The sequence below is a fragment of the Mercenaria mercenaria genome, chromosome 15 (genome assembly GCF_021730395.1).
Source record: "Mercenaria mercenaria strain notata chromosome 15, MADL_Memer_1, whole genome shotgun sequence".
Classification (NCBI taxonomy): Eukaryota; Metazoa; Mollusca; class Bivalvia; order Venerida; family Veneridae; genus Mercenaria; species Mercenaria mercenaria.
The window spans coordinates 15,307,436-15,334,365 of NC_069375.1; the positions used below are offsets into that span (position 1 = coordinate 15,307,436).

Sequence of the window (26,930 nt, forward strand, 5' to 3'; positions counted from 1 at the left end):
AATTGTTAAAAAAGACCGTAAACCCGAACGCACGCACGCCCGTACGCCCGCACGCACGCACGCACACACACACTGGTATTCCTACACTAAATGTTTGTCCATTGCTAACGTCCCAATAGTTACATTATAGCATGTGACGGCCATCCAGCAGGATCGGTGCTAATGGTACTAGAAGTTGCTAGCAAGTGTCTAAATAAAATGTTAGAATGGACACCTTGGATTAATGCATAAATGCAGGAAAGTTAATACTGAGTGACTGAGCAAGGGTTGTAAATTTTGTGTTTATTTAGAAAGCTTTTTAACCATCAAATCTTCTCTGCTAATGAATAATTAGCCAGTTAACTTAATTAAATAAGCAGTTTCTGTTTGTCTGTTTATGGACAACTAGTGTACACTGACACTGGTGTAGCTAAATTTTGAAATTGTGAATATTTCTTTTTTTTTGTAAGTGTAAAATTTTAACTTTTAAATGAAATATTAAATAAATATTTACCAATAATGATTGGCATGATAAACTCAACACTAAATATCAGATTTTGGCAATATTTTCCTCATGTGTAAATATTTCACAATTATAGATTTCAAAGCAAACTTCAGCCCAACATGACGCTTTACCAGTAACATCACTGAACTACTAAAATTATATGTAAACTGGGACATGTTCTATTAAGGGACCCATAAATGGGTTTTTGAATCACAACAGTAGTAAAAAACAACCTGATTTTTTTCGTCATATAAGTCGAAAACTGTAAAAATATAACCGATAATATCAGTTGTTCAAAATGGGTTAATGTATTTTTGAACTATTAGTTAAATTTAATTACGCCTAAGGCCAGAATAGCTAATAACATGCTAACAATCGGTCAAGTAGAAATGTGGGATGAAAAATACCAGTGAATCACTAATTAAATTTAAAAGGTATCCTTGAAGTTATGACTGCTCTTGTGTTATTCAAGTCTGTGTTGCAGAACTGCTTGCTACACTGGCACCACATTTATTTCATAAAACAGCTTTTTCGTGCTTGCATGCTGGAAGTGAAATGCCCAAGACATTGAGATAGTGATTTTTGTAAACAAAAATTCAGAGACATCATAAATACTTTCTGATTATGACAAAATTTGTAGCATTTTCGAGTTTGAACGTTACAATCTGATGGTGAACTTGGTTTTAAGAAAGAACTGTTTAATTGATTTAATTATGAATGTTAATTTTATCTATGTGTGACTGTTATCCTGCAAACCAGTATTTTGGAAAAAAAGCCTTTTAATTTAAAGGCAAACTTTCAAATGCAGAGCATGTTATCTACATCACATTTGAAAGCTTTCTTTTCCAGCTGTTCTTTTTTAGCTCCTGACAAAGTAAAATCTTCATCTAAAGAAAGTTTATTTGTTTCTCTTTACAGGGAGCTTTAACCCAGCTGATACAGTACTACCATAGGTTCCAGAAAGTGTTGAACCAGGGACCTCTACGTAATCTACAGATCAGAAATGAACTTATCAATATACATCATGTCATGGTGGAAGTGAAGAAATATAAACCTACATTCTGAAAATGGGCTGCTGACCTACGTCAGTGTAACATCTGGGCTGCTGACCTATGCCAGTTTAACATCTGGACTGCTGACCTACATCTGTTTAACATCTGGGCAGCTGACCTACTTCAGTTTAACATCTGGACTGCTGACCTACGTCTGTTTAACATCTGGGCTTCTGACCTACTTCAGTCTAACATCTCGACTGCTGACCTACGTCAGTAAAACATATGGGCTGCTGACCTACGTCAGTATAACATATGGGCTGCTGACCTATGTCAGTATAACATATGGGCTGCTGACCTACATTCTAGCAGTTGTTCATGGTTATGATCTGGAGGTGCTAGTCTGGAAAATAGTGTGTTAATTTACAATGGTTGGTGCAAAAGTTATAAGAATAGTCAAGTTTAAAGGAAATAAGATTGTACACAGTGCTTAAAGAAAGATAAAAACATTGGAAGAGTAAGCTCTAGAAAGTGACACCACTAGCCTGTCAGAGAGGACATTTAGACTGGGTCTAGACTGAATATAAGTGGGATGACCATTCCTGAGGGTTGTGGCAAAGTTTGAATATGAGTAATACAAGTTATGTGATAAGACATATGTTTCATACGTGTTAAACATGTTGGAGTAAATGATAGTCATTATTTCATTTCATGGGCAGAAAATTACTCTGCAACAAATAATGATTTCACAGTACATACATATTTTTAATTCATTCCTTTTTAGCTCATCTGAGCACAAAGTGCTCATGGTGAGGTATTGTGATCATGCTGTGTCCGTTGTGCGTCCTTCCGTCAAGTCATCTGTCGTCAACATTTGTGTTTAAACGACATCTCGTCCAAAACCTATGAATGGATTTTGATAAAACTTGGCCATGATGTTCCTTGTGTGGTCCTCTACCAAACATGGCTGCCAGAGGGTGTGGTCGCTTTCCCTGTATGTATATAGTGGAAACTTTAAAAATCTTCTTGTTTGAAACTGCAAGCCCGATTTTAAAATAATTTTACACAAATGGTTCTTGTGTGACCCTCTACCAAGATTCTTCAGATTATTCTGATTTGTCAAAAAACATGGCTGCCAGGGGGCGTGGTCACTTTTCTTCTCTGAATCAGTAATAGCTAGAGCCTTGATATTTGGCATGTGATATCAGATTTGTAATGTCTACCATAATTGTTCAAATTATTGCTTTAGGTTCATGTATATAATATAGGCTAACATAGAAGAAACCTAACTCTGTACTTATACAAACACACTTGAAGCCTTGTACACAGGTGAGCGCTTTAGGTTCAATGACCCTCTTGTTTAAGTATTAGCTTCATACAGAATCCAAATGAAATTGTATACACTGTACTACATTCTCATTCCAAATATTTTACAATACTAGTATGCTCCAAACATATACAGATTGTTACGTAAATGAATTTTTATCAATTTATATAAATTGTAATTATATTACTTGTTACATTTATTTTAAAAATACATGTGCAAAGTGCTTGTTACCAATCATTGTGCAATAAATAAATCTAAAAAACAACTTTCCAAGGTTTTTGTATTATATGCCCATGCTGTATTAGAATCACTCGTCCCATCTTTCCTTCAGCAGGAAAAGTGATTGATTAAAGAATATACTGTAAAATCATTTAATTTCGTGGGCATAAAATTTTTATGGTTTTTGTGAAAACAGTAATTTCGTGGGGATATGAATTGGTGGATTTCAAAAATAAAATGAATGGGAATTCTACTTTTTGGTTGGGATTGACTCAACCATGAAATCCACGGAAATTGATCTCCCACGAATACTGATGATTTCACAGTACAAACTAGATATCTGACATTCTTTATTCCATATAAAATGAGCCAAGGTCTGAGAGCTGCCAGTTATGTTGTCTTGTAAGAAAAATGTCTGTGCTGAATAAATATCTAAAGAACATGGGGAGGCCTTTTTGGCCATGTGGTCCAGGTCGCTAACCTAAAATAACTTGCTCCTCCCCAATGTGGGGTTGTGCCTCACTTTGGGCATAGCATTCTTCATTTGAGGAAGCCATCCAGCTGGCTTATGGAAAGTCTGTGGTTCTATCTAGCTGCCAGCCATGATGAAATATTGCCAGGAGGGGCACCTATGGTCTTCCTCCGTCGTGAAAAGCTGGAAAGTTTCCATATGACCTGTAATTGCGTTGTTGTGATGAGAAAAAAATTTCAAACAACACCATATCATAGAAAGAAAGGGTTGTTTCACATGAAAATTGAACAGCATAAAAATACATGTATATTACTCTACAAAACAATTGTCAGTATTCTGATACATAAATTGAATTTCAGAAATGGGCTGCATTAAGGGGCCACACTTTCAGACAGTTCAACACCTTTAAAACTCGCCATTTGCAAAGAACTGTAACATATTGTTTTGATTCATTTGCAATGATGTCCCAGTGCTGAAATTTCACATAACTAGATGAAACATAGTTTTCAGCAATTGTTTATTTTTATTTCTTTACAAAAAGCGTTCATTTTGGGGGACAACTTTTTCAAAATATCTTAAGTATCCATTGGACAGGACAGTTTCGCAGAACATGTAATGGTCAGGTAAATTTGTTTATCAAATATTTCTGCATTTTGATGACATACTCCATAAAAAATTTTCAAGTAACAGTGCATATTTATTTCATGGTAAAGACTGTCTATGACTGAAAAATTGTTGAAAAAGACACTAAACACAAAAAATATTGTTATCTGTAGGTGTAACAGTTGCCTTTTGGATGGAGTAATATCCTTTATAGTAAATATGTCTTAAACTGTGTACAATCAGACTGTCTGTAACACTGTGTACAGTCAAAACTATCTGTAACACTGTGTACAGTCAAGACTGTCTGTAACACTGTGTACTATCAAGACTGTCTGTAACACTGTGTACGATCAAGACTGTCTGTAACACTGTGTACCATCAAGACTGTCTGTAACACTGTGTACAATCACGACTGTCTGTAACACTGTGTACAGTCAAGACTGTCTGTAACACTTGTGTACAGTCAAGACTGTCTGTAACACTGTGTACAGTCAAGACTGTCTGTAACACTGTGTACAGTCAAGACTGTCTGTAACACTGTGTACAATCAAGACTGTCTGTAACACTGTATATAGTCAAGACTATCTTAACACTGTGTACAATCAAGACTATCTTAACACTGTGTACAGTCAAGGCTGTCTGTAACACTGTGTACAATCAAGACTGTCTGTAACACTGTGTACAATCAAGACTGTCTGTAAAACTGTGTACAATCAAGACTGTCTGTAACACTGTGTACAATCAAGACTATCTTAACACTGTGTAAAATCAAGACTGTCTGTAACACTGTAAAATCAAGACTGTCTGTAACACTGTGTACAGTGAAGACTATCTTAACACTGTGTACAATCAAGACTGTCTGTAACACTGTGTACAACCAAGACTGTCTGTAACACTGTGTACAATCAAGACTGTCTGTAACACTGTGTACAATCAGACTGTCTGTAACACTGTGTACAATCAGACTGTAACACTACATTTGGATTAGTTGGATTTTAAGTACTACCAACACAATCAGTCATTATTCGATTATAAGACCTAATGCCATTTTCTGACATTGTTTCCAGCTACCTAGATAGAACCCACAACCTTCACAAAGCAAACTGAATGCCACACTCTTGTGAAAAAATTCTACATCATTAGTGGGGTTTCAACCCTACACTTCCCAGTGGGTGGTAGCAAGGGATTTAAAGTCGGCGGCTTTAAACACAAGGCCACAGAGCCCCCATCCTCCCTGCCCACAGTAGGATTTGATATGCAACATTCTCATCCCATACTTGTATACATTTTAATATCTTAACTTAATAAGATTAACTAGTCACAAATGTTCTAGAGCTGAAAAATGTCTGTACAACACTATTACCTAGGAATTACCAAAGACTGATTACAATTATGTATATGGATCTGCTGATACTTTGTATAAAACTATATATTCCTTCCAAACTGAGTTTGCCATATTTTTTCATGCATTTGTAATGTATATAGCAGTTCATCATAAAATTTTCTGTTTATTTGTTTTATTGGGGCTTCTTTTATTGAGGCTTTAGTCACACTTTCCAGCTTTAATGGTGCAGGAAGACAAGTGACATAAATGCATTTTTCTGGTACTGGTTTTGACCACTATTTCATGGCTACATTAAGGTGAACAATTGAAGTTGTGACTTTAATCTGTTTGAGGTAGATGTTTTCTGCGGTGATTAAACGAAACACAAACCATAGAATTTAAAAGTCATCTGTTCTAAACCTTACCTACCAGGAAGTTATTATAAATACTTAATGCTGGTAGATACTGTCAAACATTGTGCTACCAGGACATACAAGTTTTCAAACCTCCTCGGACTTGTTGGGCATTACAACAGGAAAAGCCTATCATTAAACTAATGTTAATTTTTTAAAGCTATGTGCCAATAGTTTGGGTAAGATTTTTCTACATGTTCATTTCCACAAAGTTTGGTTTATAATGTATGTATGACATTGAAAAATGATAATAAAAGAAATACCAAGAAGAATCTTAACTTCTGCTATTTCAAAACTGTTGCAATGGTTTACTCCATCCTGCACAATGTTTCTGATTTTAAATTAGTAATTTATTAGGGTATTTCACAAAATTCATGTCAGTAAATTTGTACCACACATTACTTTCACAGCACCCACAATTTACAAGTGTGGACTTGGTTATACTGATGTATATCATCTCCCTCGTGTTATCAAGTCAATTTAAAATATATGGACAGAATTACCTTATATATATTACAATACTACAATCGTAACGACAGATCATCGTTTCCTGGCATGCAAGACACTTATGTAAATGTTTGCCATTTAAATATAGTATTACACTCATTCAGAATTATTTACTCCCTTTGCACAATGTAAGAAAAATAACCAACAAATACTTCCTGATTTGTGATACAGCTTGATGACTAATGGTTAGCCTTACATTTTGAGAAAAAAAATCAAACACCAAACCATAGAAAGAAAGGGTTGTTTCACATGAAAACTGAAAAGCACTTAAAACATGTATATTACTCTACAAAACAGTTGAAGTATACTGATACGTACATTGAATTCTGGAAAAGGACTGCATAAAGGGCCACACTTATGGACAGTTCAACACCTCAAAAATTCACCATTTTCAAATAAGTGGGTGAAACGTTTTCAGCAGTTGTCTATTTTAATGCCTTTACAATGGCATTCATCTCTAACGGGGGGGGGGGGGGGGGGGGGGGGGGGGGGGGTAACCTTTTCAGAATATTTTAAGTATCCATCGTACGGGACGGTATGGCAGAACATGTACTAGCAGGTAGATAGCTAGTAAAATTGTTCGTTTAGCAGGTATTTCTGTGTTTTGATGATATACCCCTAAACCTTAAATACCTTTTTGTTTAAAATGAAATATGTTTCAAATGCCCAATTGTCTCATTTTCTTGTTTAGATAAGCTACATGAAGACTGTTGTAAAACTGAAGATCTTTAAATGAAGATAACTAGAATGTTTGTTTTTCTTTATTAAATGGAATGCAATCACATATGACATTACAATATCTAATAAGATAATAGTCACAATTTTATGAATGTGTCTTGAATAAATTAGAATTACACACATGATTCTGTTCACATACAGTAACTAAGTTCAAATCTGATAACTATTTTCTGTTTAGTTTGCTAATGAACAAAGTCAATGTGATAGTTACAAGGGCACACAGGTCCACAGCTATAACTTAATTTTTTGTTTTTGTTGGGTTTAACGTTGCTCTGACACAATTATAGTTCATATGGCGACTTTCCAGCTTTGCTGGTGGAGAAAGACCACAGGTGCCCCTCCGTGCTTTATTTCATCATGAGCGGGCACCTGGGTAGAACCAACAGCCTTCCATACCATAACTTAATAGTGACTGAGAATTTCTGGCTGGTTGTCATACTAGGTGAAGACATTAAGCCCATAAACATTGTGACAAAGTTTTGTGAAAGTTGCATTAAAACTTCTTAAGTCAGTCAATGAACACTGTCTATTTTCATAAAGGAATAAGGACTGCTCAAGTTTGACAGCAGATGCTGTCCATATTTGCAATTTTGAGTAACTCAAGGGCCATAGCACAAGAAAGACATGGGAGGATCCAGTTGATTATTGAACCTGGCCGAATTTTTACGCCCTTAACAATTGTGACCAAGTTGGTGAACTTTGGATAAGAACTACTCAACTTAGAGATCAGACAAGTTTAGTGTGTGCTGTTGGTTTGTTGCCACAAGCAATGACAATCACAAATATGTTATGTTTTAAAGGTGTATATAAAACAAAATTAAACATTAATCATCAATCAAATGGATGCCTGTTCTTATCTGCCTGGCAGTAGCATTTTCTTTACTAAAAATATAAACAAATAATACGATTTTCATATATTGGAAATTATATACTTGGGTTACTGTAGAACTTGCTTCTCAAGCAGGCCTGCTCTTTATAAAACACTTGCTGTTCATCCAAGTAGGTATATATAACACACATTTTTGAACATAGCACATTTAACACAATATATTGCACAATACTTACAGTATAATCATATAAAAAATCATACATGTTAACAAAAACATATGCTACATGATCCACAAAATCCTGCAGTGTTTTGATGTGATGTTAAACCGTTTTAATTTTTATTCATGTAATAATTAACACAGTAATGATAAAGATACCGATATATCTGTTAAGCTTTGTTTTGTTTTGTTTTTGGTTATACGCCATTTTTCAACAGTATTTCAGTTATGTAATGGCGGGCAGTTAACCTAACCTGTGTTCCTAGATTCTGTACCAGTACAAACCTGTTCTTCGCAAGTAACTGCCAACTTCCCCACATGAATCAACGGTGGAGGACAAATGATATCAGACAAAATGTCTTTTACCAAATCGTCCTGGTACCTAATGTAAAGTAAAGAAGTCGATTTATTTTATATTTTGATATGAGCTCTGGTAAAAACACAAATATTTCTTCTGGTTAGAATAGATCATTTATTTTATAATCATTCAAACTAAACAAGCAACAACAATTTATTTAACAGTTCGGTTGGAATTATAGATACTTTTCTTGATTGTCATATTTCTCATACAAATTAATATTTCTCAAGAAAAGGTCATCTAACACAAGACTTATTTTCCATTTATAATGCAGGTCGGAAACATTACATTGAAATGTACTTTTTGAGGGTCTTCCAAATTTTTTTGAATAGCTTTGAACAGTTAAAGTAAAATGTTTGATTACATGGTAACTTTAGGTCTATTTCGTTCAACAATCATTAAATTCTAAAATCATGCATACCTGAAAATAAAGCCAATGATAAAGCAAAAAAATTGAAGTTTTTAATCCGCAATGTTTCATATATGATTGATAAGGTGAATAATAATACAACTCACTGACTGGAAACACACTTCATTTTACAGATATGAACTTTTTAAAAGTTGGCAGTATACACACAAGGGGTGATTTTACATAATTAAAAATTTCACAGAACTTTGTTGAAAAGAGTTAATTATATATACATTTCCTATGTTTAAAATGATCAGAAATGTTTTTCTTGTAAAGTATTTGAAAACAGATCTACTTTATTATCAAAACATAGAAAAATCCTTACTTAGATTACTGTACAAGCATGAATATATTCAACAATAATCAGCATCTATCTTAAACCTTTAAAATAGGCATAAATAACTACATGAAATTTGAATACTCAATGCTTGGTCTGCTCAGTATATGAGCCGTGCCATGAGAAAACCAACATAGTGGGTTTGCGACCAGCATGGATCCAGACCAGCCTGCGCATCCGCGCAGTCTGGTCAGGCTCCATGCTGTTCGCTTTTAAAGCCTATTGGAATTGGAGAAACTGTTAGCGAACAGCATGGATCCTGACCAGACTGCGCGGATGCGCAGGCTGGTCTGGATCCATGCTGGTCGCATACCCACTATGTTGGTTTTCCCATGGCACGGCTCATATAAGTTCCTGGTGTGACCTTAACATTTGTGATGCCTGAGGCAATACTCACTAATAATGAAATTTAGAACATGTCAACTTTTCCTGTCAAGACCTTGTAAAACTCTGACCCATGTGGCAGCCCCAAAATTAGTCTTAAGGACTCTTTTTTTTTTATATAAACATGATATGGGAACTACTTTATGTTTCATGCAAAATAATCCAATGTAAAGAACTGAACTCTGTCGTTCCCTAACTTGTTATTTTGTATTGAATTTTCTGGACAGTTGACCAAAACAAGCCAGAGACAGCAATATCATGATAACTCATCTTCGATTCAGGTAAAAATGTAATAAAGAAACATAAAATTTAATAACAAATAAAGTATAGATAATTCAACAGTATTGAAAGTTCAAGTATTAAGGTTGCAGGTCATTTCCATTACACCAAATAACAAGAGAGTATCAGTAGCCAATGAATAAGCACATAAACATAACAAGCAGCAATTTAAAGATAGGATTTCTCCATATTAAGTGTTAAAGAATTCAACTGTAAAGGCACTACTGGATCACATTAATCCCTTTCAGATACAGATCTACTTCCTTGCGTCATCTCAGCATTTCTTGTTACAGTTTTCTCACCATTCAATTTCGTTATTATATATCTGTGAATGTTGTCTCATTCTAGATCACCTGAATCAAGATGGCATTGGAAACTGTTGAGCATACGTCAATTTTTCTCTTGATGGTTTTTGTTCACTTCGCTTACAAGTGTCTTTGCTGAAAATGTAAGAGAATAGCACAATTTAACTTGGTATGGTTTTCAAAGCTATTTCACTTAATGCATCATCAGTACATATAAACTTCTCAAGATCTAAATGCGGTTTGCCAACAAATATACAACACTGTATTTAAAAGTTTTTTCTCAACGTCTTATAAAATCACATTAGACAAAGAAAAGCAAGGCAACAATATGAAAAATATAACCAACTTCTTTGCAATCTGAACTAATGGCTTACATCAAATATCAAACAAAAAGAACAGTGAAAATTAAATAGAATACTAGTCAGAGCTATAAATTCATTAAGACAATATGTGAAATTTCATTTCTGACAGCATGTGTATTCAGGTTTCCACAATTTTTAAGTCTTATAAATGACTGTGTTTACTTGAAGCAATAAGCACAATGCCCAACTTTATAGTGCTGCTTCATTGGAATATTATGCTGTAGACATGTGACAAAGTTGTTTACCAATACACAATTCTCTTCCATTTATACAATAACTAGTAACAGTTTGTTTCCAAATACGAAGATTCCTCCAGTGATACATTAGCTGGGAGGACAGCTTTTTAACTCAGCTGCAGGTTTTTTCCAATGATACAGTAGCTAGTGATGCAGCACAAGTTCTTTTTGTGATATATCAGAGGATAATACAGTTGACTTATCAACCCACAAGTTACTTGCAATGATACATTAGATGGTAATGCAGTTTGTTTACTTACTTGCAATAAACAGCTAGTGGTACAGTTTACATATACAAGAGGGTCATGATGACCCTGGATCGCTCACCTGAGAAATATGAGCTACATGTTTCAAATGTCAAACTGATGATTTTTAGAATTTTTTGGAAGATTTTCCGATGTACAATCAAGTAACCCCTGGGGTGGGGACAATTTTACCCCAGGGGTCATGACTGCAATAAAGTTTGTAGAAGTCTACTAGGCAATGTTACATATAAAATATCTAAGGTCTAGGCCTTCTGGTTTATTTTTAGCAAATTTATGAAGTTTTCCCTATGTACAATCAAGTAACCCATGGGGCTGGGTCAATTTGACCATGGGGGGGGTCAAGATTTGAACAAATTTTGTAGAGGTCCACCAGGCAATGCTACATGTCAAATATCTAAGCTCTAGGCCTTCTGGGTTTTTTTAAAGAAAATTTTGAAGATTTTTCTATGTAGAATCAAGTAACCCCATGGGGTGGGGTCAAAATTGACCCCGGTTGTCATGATTTGAACAAATTTTGTAGAAGTCTACTAGGCAATGCTACATGTCAAATATCTAAGATCTAGACCTTCTGGTTTATTTTTAGAAAAGTTTTGAAGATTTTCCTATGTAAAATCAAGTGACACCTAGGGTGGGGTCAATTTTGACCCCGGGGGTCATGATCTGAACAAATTTTATAGAGCTCTAGGCCTTCTGGTTTATTTTTAGAAAATTTTGAAGTTTTTTCTTTGTACAATCAAGTAACCCCATGGGGCGAGGTCAATTTGACCCTGGGGTCATGATTTGAACAAATTTTGTAGAGTCCACTAGGCAATGCTACATGTCAAATATCTAAGCTCTAGGCCTCTGGTTTACTTTTAGAAAATTTTTGAAGATTTTCCTATGTAAAATCAAGTGACCCCTGGGGCGGGGCCAATTTTATCCTGGGGGTCATGATTTGAACAAAGTTTGTAGAAGTCTACTAGGCAGTGTTACATATCAAATATCTAAGATCTAGGCCTTCTGGTTTATTTTTAGCAAATTTATGAAGATTTCCCTATGTACAAACAAGTAACCCCTGAGGCTGAGTCAATTTGACCCTGGGGGGGGGAGGTCAAGATTTGAATAAATTTTGTAGAGGTCCACTAGGCAATGGTACATGTCAAATATCTAGGCTCTAGGCCTTCTGGTTTTTGAGAAGAAGATTTTTAAAGTTTTTCCTTTCGGTTGCCATGGCAACCAGAGTTCTGCATGGAGTTCAATTCTTTGAACAATTTTTGTAGAGCTTCACCCAAGGAACATTCCTGTGAAGTTTGGATGAATTGGCCTAGTGGTTTATGAGGAGAGGTCGTTTAAAGTAAAAGTTTACGGACGCCGGAAAATGGACGCCGGACGGTGAGTGATCCTAATAGCTCACCCTGAGCCTTTGGCTCTGGTGAGCTAAAAACTGAAAGTACCTTATTTACATACAATAGCTCGTGGTATAGTTTATTTACCAAGCTGAAAGTAACTTAATTACATAAATAGCTAGTGGTATATTTTGATGTTTCCTAGCTAGTGATACTGCTTATTTACCAACCTGCAAGTTTCATCCAGTGATATATTCGCTAGTGGTACAGTTTCAGTGAGCAGTTCCACATTACGTACACTGCCGAAGAAGTCGGTGAGCAGCACTTTATTGGGATCTCTCTTGAACAAATCTGTCCTGAATGCTACTGTAGACACACACTGGCTACGTGGACAAACCCTGAACTGAAAGGCACAGAAACATGAATACATGAAAGAACAGAAATATTAGTAAAGCTTACACACATACTAAATGTACCAATTTCATTTCAGAAACAAATAAAAACAAGAGCGCCGCCAAGTGGGGCAATATACGCCAAAAGGCTTACATTATAGGATGGGAGCAAAATTTTAAGAACTTGACTGTTGAAGCCCCAAAGGACTGGAACAACAAAAGAAAAACTTCAACAAAAAAATCTAAGACCACAAAAAACAAATTCAAAGTCTACAAAAAAATCCTTATCAGGTACAGGTATGTAAAAATACACCTTAAAATTGGAGGTACCATCCATGTTGTACCACAGAAAAGTGGTCTCGGTTTTTCCCTACGGCCAATAATAAACAAGAGGCACATGATGGTCCTGAATCGCTCACCTGTCTCCACATGACCCAATTTTCATGAAGATCCATTGAAAAATATGGCTTCTAGAGAGGTCACAAGGATTTTCTATTATATGACCTAATGACCTAGTTTTTGAAGGCACATGACCCAGTTCTGATCTTGACCTAGATATTATCAAGGTGAACATTCTCACCAATTTTCATGAAGATCTCATGAAGAGTATGGCCTCTAGAGAGGTCACAAGGTTTTTCTATTTTTATACCTACTGACCTAATTTTGGCAACATGTGACCCAGTTTCAAATTTTATCTAGATATCATCAAGGTGAACATTCAAATTTTCATGAAGATCCATTGAAAAATATGGCCTCTAGAGTGGTCAAAAGGTTTTTCTATATTTAGACCTACTGACCTAGTTTTTGACCACAGTTGACCCAGTTTCGAACTTGACCTAGATATCATCAAGATGAATATTCAGACCAATTTCCATACAGATCCCATGAAAAATATGGCCTCTAGAGAGGTCACAAGGTTTTTTTATTATTTAACCTACTGACCTAGTTTTTGATGGCATGTGACCCAGTTTCGAACTTGACCTAGATATCATCTAGCTGAACATTCTGACCAATTTTCATGAAGATCCATTGAAAAGTATGGTCTCTAGAGAGGTCACAAAATTTTTCTATTTTTAGACGTACTGACCTAGTTTTTGACCGCAGTTGACCCAGTTTCAAACCTGACCTAGATATCATCAAGATGATCATTCAGACCAACTTTCATACAGATCCCATGAAAAATATGGCCTCTAGAGAGGTCACAAGGTTTTTTCATTATTTGACCTACTGACCTACTTTTTGAAAACACGTGACCCACTTTCAAACTTGACCTAGATATAATCAAGGTGAACATTCTGACAAATTTTTATGAAGATCTATTCATAAGTATGGCCTCTAGAGAGGTCACAAGGTTTTTCTATTTTTAGATCTACTGACCTAGTTTTTGACGGCACGTGACCCAGTTTCGAACTTGACCTAGATATCATCAAGATGAACATTCAGATTAACTTTCATACAGATCCCATGAAAAATATGGCCTTTAGAGAGGTCACAAGGTTTTTCTATTATTTGACCTACTGACCTAGTTTTTGACCGCACGTGACCCAGTTTCGAACTTGACCTAGATATCATCAAGGTGAACATTCTGACCAATTTTCATGAAGATCTTATGAAATATATGGCCTCTAGAGAGGTCACAAGATTTTTCTATTTTTAGACCTACTGACCTAGTTTTTGACTGCATGTGACCCAGTTTCGAACTTGACCTAGATATCATCAAGCTGAACAATCTGACCAATTTTCATAAAGATCCCATGAAAAATGTGACCTCTAGAGTGATCACAAGCAAAAGTTTACGCACGAACGCACGGACGACGGACGCTGCGCGATCACAAAAGCTCACCTTGTCACTTTGTGACAGGTGAGCTAAAAAGTTTCAAAATAAGCTATTTATAGTAACATAAAAGGGAAGTAATTCAAAAAAAAAATTATTGTAAGTACAAAAAAAGAGATCTGCCAAATAAAAACAAGAGCACTGCAATGCAGAGCAATATACACAAAGCAAAGTCATATATGACCTTTGACCCTTAAGTGTAACCTTGACCTTGAAGCGAGTCATCCGGAACATGCGCTCTGCACATCGTTGCAATGTGGTGAACATTTCTGCCAAGTTTCTTTGAAATCCTTCCAGCAGCTCAAGAGTTACAGAGCGGACACAAAACAAACTGATATGACTTTTGACCCCTAAGTGTGACCTTGACCTTGAAGCAAGTCATCCGGAACATGCGCTCTGCATGTCGTCTTGGTGTGGTGAACATTTGTGTCAAGTTTCCTTGAAATCCTTCAAGGGGTTCAAGAGTTACAGAGCAGACACGAAATTGCTAACGGACAGACGGACACCAGCGTCATAACATAATACGTCCCTTCGGGCGTATAAAAATTTCAGGAGCAATAAGTGCACAAGGGACAAATTGTTTAACTGTGAACTCATTATTTGTGAGGGGTTTATTTTCATGGCCTGAAATTAATCAACTTTAGAAAAAGTTCCCCACTGTAGATCTTAATAACACTCTTTACCTATTTTCAATCTTATAGCCAAATAAAATGTGTAAGTTTGTATGCTTAATTTTTTACAATTGGCCAAATATCAGTTGGAGTCCTTATATTGCTTGTTAGTTTACGTTATCATTTTTTGATCATTTTGCATCAAAACCTCGGTATCTACTGTCAAAATTAATCGGAAAAAAGACAGAAGCACTGATTGTTTAACATTTATTAACCCTTGCCCTGCTAAATTTCTAAAATGGACTGGTCCATCATTCAATCTGGGCAATACTATTTTTTATTCGAAGGGGGGTTCACTGAAAATTTACTGACTGAATGGCAAACAGTGCAGACCATGATCAGATTGCATGGATGTAGCAAAGGCAGAATCACTTGCCGCCAGCAGGCTAAAGATTAAATGGGATACAAAAGATTCCCGGGAACAGCTATCCTACCTCTATAACAGCTACCAGGCATTATTTTAAGTTTTCCAGATAAAAGAAGTTAATCTGTTACATCTTCTTAATCAGTCAATCAAACATACATTAAATGTATGTATTTTAAAAATTTAGTGTTAAAATATTTTGGTTCTTTTTGTCATTACAAAGATGGTTATTATCCTAAAGTATTAAACATATGTTGTCCTGCTAGCATAAAAATATTGAAAGTATCAAAACCCAATTTGACAATTCATAACAACTGCACATATATCCAATACCGATTCTTCTAAAAAAGTTTTAAAATGTCATCTATAAAAACAGAACAGATGGAAAAACAGACAGGCAAATACTGCATCCAAAAACTACTGATAACAGGAAGGATGTGACTGTGCTGTTATAAATATTTTGTTTGCAACTATTTGGTTTTCTCCAATCAGTCTTGGTGCTGAAATTGTTTTTGTTCATACCAGTGTGTCTGCTGTTGAATTCAAGTTTAGGCATACTTACAAACTGACCCATGGTTTTCTTGCTGTCTGGTTGAACACTTTCCAGGAATTCTAAAGCATAGTAAGTATATCTGTCTATCACATAAACACCTATAGCTGGATCTACATGATGCTGAAAAAGAAATAGGTAAATATATTTCAAGAGCTCAAAGCTGATCTGACCTCTGCAGTCAAGGAAATGTAAAATGACAATGGATCACTTGCCTCTCACCACAATGGATTAACAAGTCTTGCTTTAAATTTATGTGTACAATTATTTCACATAAAGAAAATATTAACTGGGTTTGCAGAATGTCAGTGGATTTATCTAAGTTCCCATCGATGCTTTACACAGGATCTGGGTACCTGGAGTCTTCCACCACTAAAATCTGGAAAGTAACTATTCAATCTAACTTATATCGGAGTGTTACTCCGTGAATCAACATAAAACTGTTGTTAGTTGTTCTGTTAATTCAATGAGTTATATTTATTTTCCACTCAGACTTTGATTTATCAAGTCATTCAACTAATTTTCAAACACAATATAAAGATTAGTAAATATCTATTAACACAGATTTCATTAAAAAAAATTGCTCAGTTTGTAAAAAGTTTAATTCTGTAATGCCCTGTGAAGCTCATCTTGTTGATAGTGCTTTTGTATGACATACACTGTAGAATCTTCAAGATGTTCGTTCAGGCAAGTTAAAGACCTGTAAGGGAAATGATTCTGTGTTTATGCAGTCAATGGTTAAATACACTCAACCATTCTTCCATGGTAACTGAGTTAACTTCTTTATCTTTGATAGACATTAAATTTTGTCTGTTTCTTACACAATGACTTGATGTACTCTCATGCTGAAAATCTATTTTTTGACTATTTCAAGAAGGAATAATTGATTTTTATCAAAAAATAGAAATCCGATACATGTGAGCAGTGTAACCTATAAGGCACAATAAAGAATTTATGATCAATCTTCAGCTGTTATAATAACTGTTATTTAACACAAAAAATTCCTGCTTAATGTAAATATCATATCACTATAAATTATTCTAAAGTCAAATTGTCATATTTAGAAAGTGACATTATTAGCATGCAAGTACTCTCGGAAAAGATGCACGTTATGATGTGCATATGTCAATATTACGTGCTCCACTTTAACTTTCTGTCAAATCATAATTCTTAAACACATTATGTTGTCATTTTGTGAGTGTATTCCTAAATGCTGTGTTAAATGAATGTGTAAACCTCATGAACTGATGTCATAATTTTCCTTGTTATTCCAAATTTATACGATTTAATGGGACAGCCCTCTGTGACTAAAATGCCACTGTATATACTTTAACTGAAATGATGATAATACAACGGCATAAAACCCAACAATACAAACAAATGCAAAAATGAGCTTACAGAAAGGGAGTCCTCTCCTACTTTACTGCTGGCCACAGCAAGGATGTTAGGAGAATAGAACTTCTGGAACATAGATTCTGCTTGACATGTGTCAATCATGTAAAATAATTCATGGTACCTGAAAATGTACATATAAACTGTATAAAGTACATCCTTCTCTGTACAGTCTCTTGACAAAATTGCTGCTTATCCCTTCAAAACACTTAATCAAGCAAAATTTACATACAACATCTAACCATAAACTTCAATTTGTGTTATGTAAGGATATCTGATTAAACTTCTTGCAGTAACATTGATTTAATTAAAAAAAAAAACAAATTCAAAAATAGAAAAATTCGATCATAAAAGAAAGCAATGCTCAAGAGAAATGTATTGAACAAGAGCACCGCCTTGCGGGTGCTGACGCTCATCTGATTTTTTTTTGTTTTTTGTATAATAGAAATATTGTCCTACCCATGATTTTCTAAGTCTAAAAAGGGCCATCACTCTTGCAAAAAGCAGGATAGAGTTATGTTTCTTGATGTACAGTGTCCACTTATGATGGTGAAAAACTGTTGCAAGTTTTAAAGCAATAGCTTTGATAGTTTATGAGAAAAGTTGACTTAAACATAACATTCTACCAAGAAAATGATTTTTCTAAGTCCAAAAGGGGCAATAATTTTTGCAAAAAGCAGGATGGAGTTATGTTGCTTGCTGTACAGGGTCAGCTTATGATGGTGAACAAGAGTTGCAAGTTTTAAAGCAATAGCTTTGATAGTTTAAGAGAAAAAGTTGACCTAAACACAAAACTTAACCAAGAAATCTGATATTTTCTAAGTCCAAAAGGGGCCATAAATCTTGCAAAAAGCAGGATGGAGTTATGTTTCTTGCTGTACAGGGCCAGCTTATGATGGTGAACAAGTGTTGCAAGTTTTAAAGGAATAGCTTTGATAGTTTAGGATAAAAGCTGACCTAAACATAAAACTTAACCAAGAAAACTGATTTTCTAAGTCCAAAAGGGGCAATAATTCTTGCAAAAAGCAAGATGGAGTTATGTTTCTTGATGTACAGGGTCTGCTTATGATGGTGAACAAGTATTCCAAGTTTCAAAGCAAAAGCTTTGATAGTTTAGGAGAAAAGTTGACCTAAACATAAAACTTAACCAAGAAATCTGATATTTTCTAAGTACAAAAAGGGCCATAAATCTTGCAAAAAGCAAGATGGAGTTATGTTTCTTGCTATACAGGGTCAGCTTATGATGGTGAACAAGTATTCCAAGTTTCAAAGCAATAGCTTTGATAGTTTAGGAGAAAAGCTGACCTAAACATAAAACTTAACCAGGCAACGCCGACGCCGACGCCGACGCCGACAACCGCTCAAGTGATGACAATAACTCATCATTTTTTTTCAAAAAATCAGATGAGCTAATAAAACCTCTATTCTTTCACAAGCAGTCTACTTATTCTATACACTAAACTTGTGTAAGCATACATTTTGTTTGTTAAATCTGTTTATAAGGAGGGCTACAGGGTTGGGTGGAAAGCAATTTGGCTATTTGGGTCACCTTTGATTTGCTTTCAGACATAAAGTTTCTGTATCAATTTTCCATGCATCACAACAATGACTGTTTTACATAGTCATGATTGATTTTTTTTAATACAGACACAATGGTTTGTTGTATAAAAAATTATTTGTTTTACACAGAAACACTTGATTTACTATCTTAGAGAGAACACTAATAATTTTAATGTATCAGATTATGTAGCAGGAAATTGACAGCTTGACCAGATCACTCAGATGTAGGTGGCTAATGTCTGCTTAAACTATGTCCTCAGAGAGAACATATGTCTTGTCCAGGTATCAAACATCAGACCTCTCAATATCTACCAAAAGAGCTAAACTGGATTACTAGAAATACTTGAATATCTCTCACTTAACATTTTAAATGTTGAGAAAAGTTAAGATTGTATGAAACAAATTTATTTGTTAAGTAATGAGAAAATGTACCTCCGTTTCTGCCACATTTGTTCAAAGGCATCGGCGAGTTCAACACTCGATATTTCCTCAGCATCCTGGAACTTGAGAAACCCATCTCCACCATGGCCTGTAACACATACAACAGGTCATACAGCAATTTGAAATATCTACAAAGGACATGACTGATCCAGGTACTGGAAATTTCTGATATGGTCCTGAATGTCTGCCACCCAGAGAAGAGGCTACAATAAAAACAGCCGTCTTGATAGCCTAGTGGTAGAGCGTCCGCTTCGAGTGCGGGAGGTTGTGGGTTCGATCCCCGGCCGCGTCATACCAAAGACATGAAAAATGGTACCAGTACCTCCCTTGCTTGGTGCTCAGCATTGGAAAGGGAAACTGGCCTCTTTTCTCATACCCTCGTGGCGATGGATTCCATCAGGAATGAGGTGTCGAGAGTGATTAATATAAGTTGTAGAACTTACTTCACCATAGACCTAAAATAAATTCTGTATAAACTAAACTAAAAACAGCCTGCCTATTCAAAAAGGGCTGTGTCCCTCTGGTCAAAGCACTTTGTGTCCGTAATGACAGTGGTGAAATTGGTAAAGCACCTTTAAATACGTTTACAAGAGATTTTTTGCTTGTTCCTATGGGCAGTCCTGGCACAATTCTAGCCAGTTCTATGATCTGATATTACCTTAATTAATTGTAAAGAATCAATATAGAAAACAAATGGTACATAATGGCCCTAGGTTGCCGCACAGAGGGTCGTGTAAGGAAGGAAAATATCAGGAGAAATTATTTTGAAAGGCTAGCATTTTCAAACAAGAAAAATTCTGAAGTTTTCATTACGTACAATATTTGAAACACTTTAATTAAACATGAAGGTAAAACAAGAGCTGTCCATAAGACAGCGCCCTCGACTTTTCTCAGTGCTTGACTCTGAATTAGAGCTTTGCCAGTAAAAAAAATTCCAGGTTAAAAAGGGACATAATTCTGTCAAAATTCAAATCAGAGTTATGGGAACTGTGTCTCCTGGTGTAGACTTTGATAGAAAATAACTATTTTGAGTTTCAAGTCAAAAGCTTTAATAGTAAAAGAGATATTTGACTTTATCAAATTTTTTTTTAAAAAATTCTAAGTTAAAAAGGGACATAATTCTGTCAAAATTCAAAACAGAGTTATGGGAATTGTGTCACCTGGTGTAGACGACTTTGATAGTAAATAACTATTTTGAGTTTCAAGTCAAAAGCTTTAATTGTAACAGAGATATTTGACTTTATCAAAAATTTTAACCAAAAATTCTAAGTTAAAAAGGGGCATAATTCTGTCAAAATTCAATCAGAGTTATGGGGTTTGTTTCTCCTGGTGTAGATTTTGATGGTAAATAAGTATTTTAAGTTTCAAGTCAATAGCTTTGACAGTAACAGAGATATTTGACTTTATCAAAAACTTTAACCAAAAATTCTAAGTTAAAAAGGGGCATAATTCTGTCAAAATGCAAATCAGAGTTATGGGGATTGCTTCTCCTGGTGTAGACTTTGATAATAAACATCTATTTTAAGTTTCAAGTCAATAGCTTTGATAGTAACAGAGATATTTGACTTTATCAAAAACTTTAACAAACGCCAACACCGACGCCGGGGCGAGTGCAATAGCTCTACATTTTCTTCGAAAAGTCAAGCTAATAAACTACAACCTCTGGTGGCCAAGTATCTGACTAACCAGAATAACTTGAACAAACATGGAATATAGTCACTAAAGGAACATTTCTGTGAAATTATTTCAAAATCTTTACTCAACCAAGAAAATGATTTTCTAAGTCCAAAAGGGGCAATAATTATTGCAAAAAGCAGGATGGAGTTATGTTGCTTGCTGTACAGGGTCAGCTTATGATGGTGAACAAGTGTTGCAAGTTTCAAAGCAATAGCTTTGATAGTTTAAGAGAAAAAGTTGACATAAACATAAAACTTAACCAAGAAATCTGATATTTTCTAAGTCCAAAAGGGGCCATAAATCTTGCAAAAAGCAGGACGGAGTTATGTTTCTTGATGTACAGTGTCCACTTATGATGGTGAACAAGTGTTGCAAGTTTTAAAGCAATAGCTTTGATAGTTTAGGATTAAAGCTGACCTAAACATAAAACTTAACCAAGAAAACTGATTTTCTAAGTCCAAAAGGGGCAATAAATCTTGCAAAAAGCAAGATGGAGTTATGTTTCTTGATGTACAGGGTCAGCTTATGATGGTGAACAAGTATTCCAAGTTTCAAAGCAATAGCTTTGATAGTTTAGGAGAAAAGTTGACCTAAACATAAAACTTAACCAAGAAATTTGATATTTTCTAAGTACAAAAGGGGCCATAAATCTTGCAAAAAGCAAGATGGAGTTATGTTTCTTGCTATACAGGGTCAGCTTATGATGGTGAACAAGTATTCCAAGTTTCAAAGCAATAGCTTTGATAGTTTAGGAGAAAAGCTGACCTAAACATAAAACTTAACCAGGCAACGCCGACGCAGACGCCAACGCCGACGCCGACAACCGCTCAAGTGATGACAATAACTCATCATTTTTTTTCAAAAAATCAGATGAGCTAAAAATCAGTTCTTAAAAAATTTACATTAAACATATATAAAGAGAGCCTACCTATCACCCAGGTGGCAATGTTTTTAACAGGTGAAGACTTTTAAATATTTCAATACAGCTATATACAGAAAACTAGGCCCACTCCCTTGAGGCCATGTTTTTAGACAAATCAATATGGCCTGAAGGACTTTCGTTAAAGGGTCAACCAAGAAGCATGGCTGTGGAATTATCTTAAAATCAGGCCAACAATTCTTGAGAAAAAGATTTTAGTATTTTACGTTATTGTCATGGCAACCAGAATTCTTTATGGATTACCTTGATTTGAATAAATATGAAAGGCGCCCAAGAAAGAAACGTTCCTGCATAGTTTTGTTGAAATTGGCTATGTGGTTAATTAAAAGTTATTTAAATAAATTGTAGAATTGTAAAGAATGGACAATGAAAATCCAATGATCCTAGCTCAATATTAGCACTTCTTGAACAATTTCCTGGCTTTTTTTTCACTTAATAACTGTTTTTTTTTCAGTTTTCACTACTATAATGGTGACAGAGCTCAGGACAATGCACAAATAACCAGGTGCCTCAGAACAAAACTGACTGAATTAACTGTAAAGAATGAAACATCTCCTTCAATTTATACAGAATCAAGATGTTGTTTGAAAATTACCAGTAAAATTGAAAAGTTTAGAATCAGAAAATTACCTGTCATATACACAAGGACATTACTATGTTCATCAGTAAGCAATCTCTTAGACCTTGGTGTACTAGGTGGCAGACGTCCTGTCAACACACGGATAAAATTCTCAACTGTCACCTGTAGTAATCAAAGTAGTTAGCAGTAGTTAAATTGAAATCAATGTGTCAGTTACTGTTAATTATACTGGTTGACTTCAACATGTATTTTTTTCTTAACTCCCATTGAAATTAAATATTAATATAAAGATAAATGTGACAAATGCATCCTTTCTTTTTGTTTGGGTAAATAATTTGTCTGATCAGTTTATCTTGTATCATTTTCTTATATATAACTTCATCCTGAGAAGTGTTCTCCTGCTGAAACTTCCTACATGTAAAACATTCTAAAAGTTGCTGGATCTTTTGCCACCTATTCAAAGTGTTCCATTGCTGACACATACTTTTTTGTATAATAGAAAAATTGTCCTACCCATGATTTTCTAAGTCCAAAAAGGGCCATAATTCTTGCAAAAAGCAGGATGGAGTTATGTTTCTTGATGTACACAGTCAGCTTATGATGGTGAACAACTGTTGCAAGTTTCAAAACAATAGCTTGAATAGTTTAGAAAAAAGCTGACCTAAACACAAAACTTAACCAATAAATCTGATATTTTCTAAGTCCAAAAGGGGCCATAATTCATGCAAAAAGCAGGACAGAGTTATGTTTCTTGCTGTATATGGTCAGCTTATGATGGTAAACAAATGTTGCAGTTTTAAAGCAATAGCTTTTACAGTTTATGAGAAAAGCTGACCTGAACATAAAACTTAACCAAGAAATCTTATTTTCTAAGTCCAAAAGGGGCAATAATTCTTGAAAAAAGTAGGATAGAGTTATGTTTCTTGATGTACAGGGTAAGCTTATGATGGTGAACAAGTGTTGCAAGTTTCAAAGCAATAGCTTTGATAGTTTAGGAGAAAAGATGACCTAAACATAAAACTTAACCAAGAAATCTGATACCAAAGGGGCCATAATTCTTTCAAAAAGCAGGATGGAGTAATGTTTCTTGCTGTACTGGGTCAGCTATTGATGGTTAATAAGTGTTGCAAGTTTCAAAGCAATATCTTCGATAGTTTAGGAGAAAAGCTGACCTAAACATAAAACTTAACCAGGCAATGCCAATGCCGACACCGATTAAGTGGTGACAATAACTCATCATTTCTTTTTCAAAAAATCAGATGAGCTAAAAATGAATCATCTGAGATGTACTAACCTCGTATCCCCTGTAATCTACCTCTACATCATCACCATACACATTTATCTGTTCATTAGCATTGTTGAATACAGTGGCTGAAAAAAATCGTTCAGTACAGTTGAAATGTATTTCTTTCTTTGTTATTTGTTTAATGCCATTTGTCAATAGTATGCATACTAAAGTTAGTGATGGTCAATAAACCTACCATTTCTTCCAAGATTCAGCACTAATGTGATCTTGGTATATAACTAACACAATTCTCAACATGTGACATGAATCATACATGGAGGATAACAGACCTATATGAAGCACTGCCTTTTGTATGTTTGGGATCAGTTGTTTTTCCTAGGGATCAAAATTACAACCTCTACATTTGTTGTCTCTGTAATGTTTGTTTATTTGATGGAGTGAGAAAGTTTTTTTCAACAGTATTTCAGCTATATTGTCATGGTAATAGCAGGCAGTGTTCCTAGATTTCACACCAGTACCAGCTGACAACATCCCTACATGATTCTGAGGTGGAGGACAAATGGTTTCACAGCTGAATCATCATAGAAAGAATATGCTGTGTCTGGGGTTAATCTTGTAACATATCAAGCCACAGTCTGTATAGCAAATAACTCAAGCAGATCAAACAGATTACTTCTTTTGTTATTCATATTAACTACAATAATCTTGCAACACATCAGATTGAAATTTTCATTTTATTTGCACTTTAATTACTTCATTCTTTACATTGCAAGTATCCAACCAGGCTTTATGTCAGGTATAGGGTCAACCAGCTAGATGGCCTCTTTGTATGAAAACAAAACTTAAACATAGAGGGCAAGTGATCTGAAGTCAGCAGCCACGACCATTTGACCATTCCTTCTGATTTTATGACTGATTTGATTTTTGCTTCAATGAGTAAAGTATACATCAACAGTGCCATATTAAGTGCAATGACAGTTTACTAAATATTCACAAAAGCCTTCTCTCATATATCACCATAATCAATATAAATTACAGAACAGTAAAGAGTTACCAGGTCTTGGGTTCCGTGGATTGCATGCCATATCATCCGCCACCATCAGTATTATGTGACTGTAAATGAAAAATAATTATGTCAAGGTAAAGTAACAAGAGCCTGTCAGTGGACAGCGCACTCGACTATTCTCAGTGCTTGATAGTATAAATATAAGCAATGAGTAAAACTTTAACATTACAATAAGCATATTCTAAATTGAAAAGGGGCCATAATTCAGTCAAACTGCTACATAGAGTCGCCTCCTCCTTTTTACAGACTGGGGTCATGATGGTAAGCAAGTATGCAAAATATGAAAGCAATATCTCAATGGACTTTGAAAATATTTGGGGTGGAACGCAAACTTTAACATTTATTCTAAGTTGAAAAGGGGCCATAATTTAGTCAAAATGATTGACAGAGTTACCTCCTCCTTTTTACAGACTGGGGTCATGATGGTAAACAAGTATGCAAAATATGAAAGCAATATCTCAATGGACTTTGAAAATATTTGCGGTGGTACGCAAACTTTAACATTTATTCTAAGTCGAAAAGGGGCCATAATTCAGTCAAAATGCTTGATAGAGTTGCCTCCTCCTTTTTACAGACTGGGGTCATGATGTTAAACAAGTTTGCAAAATATGAAAGCAATATCATAATGGACTTTGAAAATATTTGGGGTGGTACACAAACTTTAACATTTGTGACGCTGATGCTAACGCTCACGCCTACGCCGGGCAAGTAGGATAGCTCCCCTATTCTTCAAATAGTCAAGCTAAAAATCTGTATTACACAATGCTGCAAATACTTTAATGGCTACTTTAGACAAATTTCTCTATATAGATACAAAAATTGGATCCAGACCCCATATAATGTACCTTATTGACAACTTAAAGATGAAGAACAAAAAGCCCTTGTTAATTCCACTGCATATACTTTCAAATAAGTTTCACTTATAGGGAAGTGTATAGTTTAAATATAAAGATACTGTAATACATATTCTTTTTTTCATTTTATTATTTTTTTGAAGCACAATAGATTCTGTCAGCACAAAGAAGATTTTTTTTGGATGTGATTTTGTCACACTTTTCCTAAATTCTTATCATAATTTCAACTTTAAGAAATATATTATGAAGAACAAGAATGATGTCGACATAGTATGACACATGCCCCCTGAAAATGCTTGATACAATAATAAATAAAGACCACAACAGGGTTGTATCTTGAGAAAATAAATCAGGCACTGAAGTCTCGATAATATGCGTATTTATACTGTGTACACCCAATTTCATTTTAATTACAAGGAAACTGTAGGAGGAGTTGAGTACACAAGCAAGTGTGACAGATGGACTGATGAATGGATAGTTCAAACTCTACTTCACAAATCTTCAGCACCAAAACTATTCACTGTACCTGTCAGGGAATTCCTAACCAAAACTATTCATTGTACTGTCGAGGAAATTTTCCAACCAAACTATTCACTGTACTGTCAGGAATTCAACCAAACATACACTGTACATGTCGAGGGGAATCCAAGCGTTTCACACTGTAATCATAGAAGCACATTTGCAGCATGTTGTAGTTAACACAAACCTTATGTATCAAATAACACTGCCAGATTTTTGTTTGGTCACTTGTGAAAAAATCTTCAAACTATCAACTCTGCATAATACTTTTAAACTTATTTTTATGCAAGTGTCACTAACCAGGATTTGTAGAAGCAATAGCAGACTGTCTTGTTGACAACTAACTGGAATGTTACACAGTGTACCTACATCTTTGATTTTTGGTAAGATATGCTTACAGAAACTTTCTTATCCGTCCATTAATATTTGCAGGTTTACATATCACAAGTTTGTTGTTA

At 35.0% G+C, this 26,930-nt stretch overlaps 2 protein-coding genes across 3 annotated transcripts in view; one reads left to right on the plus strand and one right to left on the minus strand.

The window, feature by feature from the left end:
- The window catches only part of LOC123547304 (vacuolar protein sorting-associated protein 52 homolog), a 182,694-nt gene extending 179,625 nt beyond the window's left edge, over nt 1-3,069 (plus strand). For both annotated transcript variants that reach the window (XM_053524614.1, XM_053524615.1), the window contains exon 19: nt 1,403-3,069. In XM_053524614.1, coding sequence (XP_053380589.1) covers nt 1,403-1,549 — 147 coding nt within the window. In that variant the 3' untranslated portion in view covers nt 1,550-3,069. The remainder of the gene's footprint in view (nt 1-1,402) is intronic.
- Nucleotides 3,070-7,089: 4,020 nt separating this feature from the next.
- On the minus strand, nt 7,090-25,149 carry LOC123547358 (GPI-anchor transamidase-like). The gene is made up of 8 exons (XM_053524623.1): nt 25,088-25,149; nt 24,082-24,158; nt 22,838-22,949; nt 19,582-19,678; nt 17,596-17,713; nt 16,210-16,320; nt 12,617-12,789; nt 7,090-10,332 (listed from the first exon to the last, which is right to left on the minus strand). Exons 1-8 carry the CDS (start codon nt 25,131-25,133, stop codon nt 10,251-10,253), a joined length of 816 nt encoding a protein of 271 aa, XP_053380598.1. The 5' UTR covers nt 25,134-25,149; the 3' UTR covers nt 7,090-10,250.
- Nucleotides 25,150-26,930: the final 1,781 nt, after the last annotated feature.